Source organism: Primulina eburnea, chromosome 5 (genome assembly GCF_022965805.1).
Source record: "Primulina eburnea isolate SZY01 chromosome 5, ASM2296580v1, whole genome shotgun sequence".
Lineage (NCBI taxonomy): Eukaryota > Viridiplantae > Streptophyta > Magnoliopsida > Lamiales > Gesneriaceae > Primulina > Primulina eburnea.
Genome location: NC_133105.1, coordinates 3,618,694 through 3,626,490, shown reverse-complemented (window position 1 = coordinate 3,626,490; position 7,797 = coordinate 3,618,694). Strand labels below are relative to the sequence as shown.

At 32.3% G+C, this 7,797-nt stretch overlaps 1 protein-coding gene across 1 annotated transcript; it reads left to right on the top strand.

The window, feature by feature from the left end:
- The first annotated feature begins 2,872 nt into the window (after positions 1–2,872).
- LOC140832409 (uncharacterized) lies at positions 2,873–6,611 on the top strand. The gene is made up of 12 exons (XM_073196415.1): positions 2,873–3,233; positions 4,133–4,197; positions 4,348–4,420; positions 4,563–4,581; positions 4,705–4,824; positions 5,048–5,117; positions 5,353–5,396; positions 5,487–5,528; positions 5,605–5,664; positions 5,754–5,821; positions 6,013–6,070; positions 6,270–6,611. Exons 1-12 carry the CDS (start codon positions 2,944–2,946, stop codon positions 6,357–6,359), a joined length of 999 nt encoding a protein of 332 aa, XP_073052516.1. The 5' UTR covers positions 2,873–2,943; the 3' UTR covers positions 6,360–6,611.
- The last annotated feature ends 1,186 nt before the right edge of the window (positions 6,612–7,797 follow it).

Below are 7,797 nucleotides of genomic sequence, written 5' to 3'. Positions count from 1 at the left end.
GAAGTAGAATAGGAATTATCATATCATACTTTTTTCCTCTATTTGTTCATTTAATATGTTATTTCAGTGAGATGAGTTGGAATATTTTAGGTGTCATTACATTATATATATGAAGATAATATCTATTCTATCCCTACCCCTTATTTAATATAAGGTAATAATATCTAGAACTAGGCCTGTATTCTTTCCTGTGAAAACTTTCCTTTTTCGGAGATTCTTATGTTTGATCGTATAGTTTCCTATACTTTAAAAAAAACCTTAGTGCATGTAAGAATCATTACATCGAGGATCCAATCATCATTACTTAGCTAAAACTTATGTTGGAACAGTGGGTGATCACCCATCGCCTAGTGTTTAGGTGACATCTAGACGGTTTTTTTTTTACTTAATTCTTCTTGTTCATCTTCATATTTCTATAATAATTTCTCTGTTATATAGTTTGCAGTACCTAAAAGAATCTTAGTGCGTTTAAGAATTATTACATGGAGGACCCAATCATTAATTATCTAGCTAAAACTTATGCTGGAATGACCAATGCATGATTGTACTGGTAAAAATGAATTTTTTTAGCTATTACAAAAATGAAATATTTGACCCGACTTAACACAGAATAATATGATAGAAATTAGAAGGGAATGCTATTCCATGCAGAGCCAAAAAAAAAAGGGAAAGAGAAAAAGAGTGAATGGGGAGAGGAAAGTGAGATTCTTGAGAAATGGAACATCAGAATCTCTAAACTGTACTAAGACTAAAGCTAGAGGGCCATATTCTCGAGGCAAGAATCTTGCTTATTTTTTTTTATAAAGGCCACGAAAAATGGGTTCCTCAGTTCTCCCTTTCGATTTTTATTCTCATCCTCAATATATATGTGTAACATCGTATGATATAACATAACAATAGCAACTATACATGGATTTTGGTACATATATTTTTACGACTCTTAACTATCGATCTTTGTCGTCTTGGTTTCGCTTCTTCGATTTCCAAATATTTTTTTTGACGACTAATTCTATCGGTTATTTTGTCTCCTTTTTAGACTCTTGTTCTTTCTAATCATGTGATACACTAAATATTAATATTAAACTGATCAGTAATAATAAATATATAGGAAAATCACTCCATAAAATTGGAAAAAACAAAGGAATATTTATCAAGGACGTTCTGTGCCAAATATGGCTATTTATTATAGTTATCTTCGGTTTCCTGTATCCTATAATCCATTTAGTCAATGGCAATTTGGTCTCCAAAAAGGTGACGCGACAGCTTTATCTTTGGGTGCAATGAATTCTAAGGAAAAAAAAAGAATATTTATTTATATAACACGCGCATATTTGCTGTTTTACATGCACCATTTTTCCTTTCCATGCATATGTTTATTCTTTACCAATTACGATTAAAAAAAGAACAATTATTTTAAATGTTTTAAACAAATTATGTTAAAAAAATTATAAGAAATTTCTATTTCTGTCCTTTTAAAAAAAAATTATTAAGTATTGAAATTCTCGAGTTTGCTTTCAGTTGTGTTCTATTCAATCTCTTGAGAATATATGAGGGAATATAATCATATATATACATTGAATTTGACACCAAATCATTCGTGACTTTATTTCACCAATTAGGCTTTCAGTAATGTTTGTCAATGTCGAAAGTGTGTGTATCAATTATGAGGTTTGTTTATGATGTCTATACGAGTAATGTTCTTATCCACTCAATACATGATATATATACTGAGTAGATAAATTATGGTCGCTCATTCAACCATGTCATGATTCATTCTTCAACACACGTGTCATGTGAACCTATATGTGTAGCATCTGTTACGAGTCGATCAAATATATTTTAAAGAATGGACTTATTAAATATAATATTTCTTAATCGATGTTATCTTCTATGGTAACAAATACAAAAACGAACGTGACGATTAATATTATATGATCATTTAGAAATATGAAAACAAAAAATGGATATTATATATTCCTATGAACCAACAATATAAAGTTGGAATGAAATGGAAATGGAGGCATTTATTCTATAGCAAATTAAAACGGGAATCAAATAATTAATTCTTCATTAACTCTAGATATTTTGATTCAATGTGGGGAGGTATTTTCACTGATAACCCTTAATTTATTTTCATATAGTAATCGATACTGATAGTTCTTCGGCATGTGATATTGTTGCTCCTCATGGCTAATTTTTGTTTAATTGAGTAAAAATACTTCTTTTTTTAAATGTGTGGCATCCTTAATTATCTTCTATTATTAAATTTTTTAATCATTTCATTTTTAAAGAAATTTAACATAGATTAGGTCTCTTGTGAGACAGTCTCACGAATCTTTATCTATGAAACGGGTCAACCCTATCGATATTCACAATAAAAAATAATACTCTTAGCATAAAAAATAATAATTTTTCATTAATGATCCAAATAAAAGATCTGTCTCACAAAAAACGACCCGTGAGACCGTCTCACACAAATTTTTGCCTTTAACATATATTTTCATACATTGAAATTGAATAATACCTAATAATTATATTTAGACTATATCTTATTCAAAACACATTTTTGAACCAAGTATAATGTTAAAATAATCAACTCAAATTATTGGATTCTTTTTTATACCCAAAAAAATAAAGTTTTGAATATAAGTAACTAATGAATGGAGATAAACATTTTCAGTGAATAATCAATTTGTTTAAAAGGTGTGTGTTTACAAAGAGTAGAAATTGAAAGCATTTTAAAAAAAAAGTTTATTAATAAATGTGTTGGGCCAGTTTATTTCTATTTGTCAAGGCCAAGGCCTTACTAGTTGGGCCTTGGCCCATATATTTATCCTTTAATTATTATTATTATTTGGCTTGTCCCAAATAACTGAATTACCTGTCTTAATTTTGCCCACACATATAAACCGCCACTGCCTTCACGGCATCCAGCAGGAAACCATGGCCGGAGTGTTGAATCTCACCGCCGCACCTATTTTCAGTCCACTGTTACGGCGCAGAACATCGAACCACATGATTTTTTCTGTAAAATCATCGGCAAATACTTCAGAAAGCCCGCTGTCGACACGGACGGAGGCGGGGCCCAGTTCCGGAATTTCAGTATCTGCGCCGCCCAACTTTAGGGCTCCGGAGCCCAAGCCATTTTCGGTTCGACCCGATAAGGTTTTGGACATTTTGGGGGCTTCTCTCGCTCTCCTCTTTCGCCTTACGACCGGTGTCCTTGTTACTGGGTATTTATATATATATATATATATATGTTTATATTTTTGAGATTGCTTGAAACTTGAGGATTATTTCACGCGCATTTGTATGTTTTATGTCTGTTATATGCGGGAGTTAACTGTTTATTCATATTGAAGACTGCATACTTGCAGATGTCACTCTTGGAATGTATACTATGAAGCTTAATTACACATAAACTGCCTACTTATTTTTTGTTTAGCTTTAGTTTACGTCTTCACCGAGATTTTTATAGTCCACCATGTAGCTAACAGAATTAATGAATAGCTTGACTTGTTGAGACTCCATACGAGCTGAAGGGAGAGGAAGAATCGTGCAAGTCTTGGTGTACCCAAGACAAGACGAGAAGATCATGTTCGAACAAGTTTTCCAGTTTGATTAGGGATAATTGTTATACTGATGTATCACAACAGTTAAACAAAGGGAGGAGGGATCCGGGACTTTCTCTATCTTTGATTAGTTTGTTTTACGAGTTTGCAATTTGTTCGTGCCTTTCTACTTACTTCTGATAGAAGTATGGAAATGAATCATCAGTCAGATAACTCTGATCCCGTGGTTAATCGAGATAGATATGAGGAATGTAAATAGATTTTAAAGGAGAATGATTAAAATCATTTACTCGTAGAGGGGGATTTACCCAATTAAGTGTGACACCTAAGATATCAAAAAGGTGATAGAATGGATAGTCATTTCTTTCCCCTCATGCTTCCAGACTAGCCATAGTAATTCTGGTATTATTAATTCTTTTCATCGTGTTTCTCAGTAAGGTGAAAATTTAGTTTCTCTTCCCTCACATGTGGAGTTTTTCCACTCAGTACGTTTTGCTGTTTTTCTTTAGTATTAATCCATTTAGTGACATCATTTCCAAATTTTGTGTCCGTTAATGCAGGTACTCAGTGAGAGTAGTGCCCAGTAAAGAGATTCCATCCGATCAATATGCTCTAGGATTTGCTGGTAATTACTGTCTGACTGACTATATAAATCTAGAAACTATTTTGTAAGCTTGTTCCCAGAGAAAACGTTGATCAGAATTGTTCTCTGCAGCTTTCTTTTGATTGTCAAAACTCTGAATAGCATATGTTCTAAGAAGACAAATTCTTGCAGGTTTTAAGTTGAAAGAAACTTCGAAATTAGGCCCTCGCCCTGAGATGCCAATCGAAATATATGAGTTTGAAAGGTAATACGAACTGTATATTTCTTTGAATTCCAGATTGACATTAAATGTTAACTCATTACACTTGTTGGTCTGCGATTGTATATATTAACATGCAAGACTGATTACATATGGACTTTGGTGGAACATGTGAATGTGCCTCTAGCTGCCCATTTTGTCGGAAGGTATAATGAGGAATTCATATTCTTGCCACTCTTTTCTAACTAAATTGCATATTAACTTGCCTCATAGTGTATGTCGCTATGGCATTTTCTAACGTTTGATGTTATTAATTGAGGATATCACAGGTTAGGGAAATTGTTTCAGTTTTAGACCTTGATGTCCTGTATTACCCTTGTCCAAAAAATGGCCCAAATTTCCGTCCCAAGGTTTCAGAGATGGGTGGAAAAAAACAGTTCCCTTACATGGTTAGTGCTTTGGATGCTTTGACATGAATTTATCTTGGTAACTAATTATTCTTCATTTGCATGATTTTCATATCTTTGATTCGATTCCAAACATATTATTCTGTGAGTTTTTGTTGAGATTGGCACATGAAGTCTTGGGGAGATTATTTTCTTAGATTAGAAGGTAGAAACATCCATATCCATTCAACTTGACAGAGATATCTCTCATTTACTTCTGCTTCAGGTAGATCCAAACACTGGAATTTCAATGTATGAATCTGATGACATAATTAAATACCTGGTCGGGAAATATGGTATGTTGTTTCTATATTCTAGTAATTGCTTATTTTTGTTTTTCCGTCTTAATAAAAAAATTCATGTTTGTTCACAAATTTTACGATGATTAAGTTCAAGGCATAGCTCATCCAACCTAGCATCCATTAGTACATTAGGTGTCTTTGTCTCAATTAATCTCATCACGATTCACGCCGTATCTTGTTGATTCAGCAACAAGACATTTAATCCATCCTGTTGGTTCCATTTCTACAGGTGATGGAAAAGTTCCATTTCTGCTCTCTCTCGGTCTATTTACTGTAAGCAAAGAAGCACTGAATCATATTCTCTAATTGAAAAGCTTTTCTCGAGAATAACCCATTTTCGACCCATTTTTTCCCCTCGTGTAGACTTTAACAGAAGGGTTCGCAATGATCGGACGTATGGGAAAGGTACTCAGCCAAAACGCTCTCATTGTTCTTAGCTACATGATCTCTAATCGGAAAATTCTCTCTTAAATTACTGCAGGGTTCGTCCTACACTCCATCAAAGATGCCGCCCAAGCCTCTCGAAATATGGGCATACGAGGTTAGCTTATGGTTACATTAAAATATGTAAGATGTTCTTGCTTCGTATGTTTTCTGAGCCAACTTAAAAAAACATGTACATAAATTCAGGCTTCACCTTTCTGCAAAGTTGTACGCGAAGTACTCGTTGAGTTAGAACTTCCACACATATTTCATAGGTACGCCACATTTCTAATCTTATGAATAAATCCCCACAGAATCAAATCTTTGGAATTATACGCATGCCATGTTACTCCCTATCCTCATCAAGACACGCTGCATGATGACTATCTAATAAGCGTAGCAGAATATTGAAATTTCAACAAGGGACGATTCTAAATCTCAGCTGAACTGTTATCTTCGCTCGCAGTTGTGCGCGTGGCAGCCCGAAAAGACAGATACTCTACCAGAGAGTCGGCCATTTTCAGGTTCGTTTCATACTATTACACATACCGGGGCAAACCCATGATTGGCTACGAGGGGTAGCGACTAAAAAAATGGAATTTAGAATGTGTCAAAAAAATAAAATTTCAATTTGTCTTCACAGCCCCACCATTGAGCCTGTTTCTAGATATGATTACAAAATATTTGGGCCGCATAAATTTGAAGCTTCCGATTCGTTGGCAGGTTCCATATTTGGAAGATCCAAACACAGGAATCCAAATGTTTGAGAGTGCAGATATAATCGAATACCTAAGGGCAACATATGCTGTGTGACAGTGACAGTGACAGAGTACAGAGGAGCTCTTGTTCAAAGCTTAAATGTCATTTATAGGAATACCAGAGTCAATTATGAAGGCTGCGAGTGCTCTGCCTTCTGCCTTTTGCCTTTCTAGTAAAGGAAATATCATATCTCGTGAAATTAAAATTATGATGATTCTCTTTGTTCGAACTTGCCATGTATCATACTATATTATATTTATCACTCTGCCCAGTGGCGGAGCAACATTATATGACACCTTGACTATCCGGATGGTTCAATTTTTTTTAAAAAAAATTATATGTAAAATTTGGATTAATTTGATATTAGTATGTGTAGATCAATTTAAAATATTTAAAAAGTATAGAATTTAAAATTTTAGTTCGGGTAGAGTCATATTCATGACTCTGTCACTAATTCGGTCAGTCTCAAATATAATAAATTTATTTCTTTTTTCATTTGTCTAAAATATATAATCTAGTGTATCTTTAGTATTGTCGTCCCAATTATATGTGATTACATTCATTTTTTTTGGGACCGGTTAAAATTAAAATGAATTTTTTTGTAACATTTGTTTTTCTGATAATTATCTTAGTTTATGTGAAGATACAAAAGCATAGTTTGGTACACATGATAGGATAAACACGTGATATATAATATAAGAATAAGTTAAGGATAAATAATATGTAAGATATCATATTTATGGTTTGGTATGATTTTAATAGAGTGATTAAATTTATATATTATATTGTAATGACAAAATTAACCTTATCATAATAAATTTTATAATTTCAAAGTTGTTTTTGACTTCATATTTTTTATTTGTTCATGCGTCGATAGTGCTTGCATGATTTATTTATTTTTACCTAATTTTATATATTATATAATATGATAATTGAGCCTTTGATTTTATAAGTCAAGTCAAATATCAATTTTTAAAGTTAATCGGGTGATACTAATAATTTTATTGAGATTTATAATAACTATTTATATAATTATCATTTTATATAATATATAAAAATAAATAAAAATATTTATTTGATTTTAATTTCTATCTAGTAGCATTGATTTAAAAAAAAATCATTTATAAATTGAGGGTAATTAAGTCATTTGTAGTATATTTTATTCTTAAATTAAAACTATCACACCTAATAGAAGGGATATTTTATCATTCAAAAAAATTATTTATCAAGGGCCCATGATATTATCATGAGCTTTTTAAAAAATGTACCAAACATAAGATAAAGAGGATTATTTATCAATCCCTCCTTTATCGCATGTACCAAACTATACCTAATAGATTTATATAATTTGGATGGAGATGGTAAAATTTTCATGAGTTATAATACGGTAACACCTGATCCATTGACAATGTATTGAATTCCAGTGTTTAAATCGATAAATAATTTAAAAGCTTTGAATTATGACTTGACTTGGAAAAATTAGTGAGAACAA

Excerpts from the sequence above, each read along its gene's own strand:
- LOC140832409 (XM_073196415.1), top strand. The coding sequence starts at position 2,944 with ATGGCCGGAGTGTTGAATCTCACCGCCGCACCTATTTTCAGTCCACTG. Across the intron at positions 4,825-5,047 it reads AAAAACAGTTCCCTTACATG|GTAGATCCAAACACTGGAAT; the intron begins GTTAGTGCTTTG and ends CTTCTGCTTCAG. Across the intron at positions 5,822-6,012 it reads CTTCCACACATATTTCATAG|TTGTGCGCGTGGCAGCCCGA; the intron begins GTACGCCACATT and ends CTTCGCTCGCAG.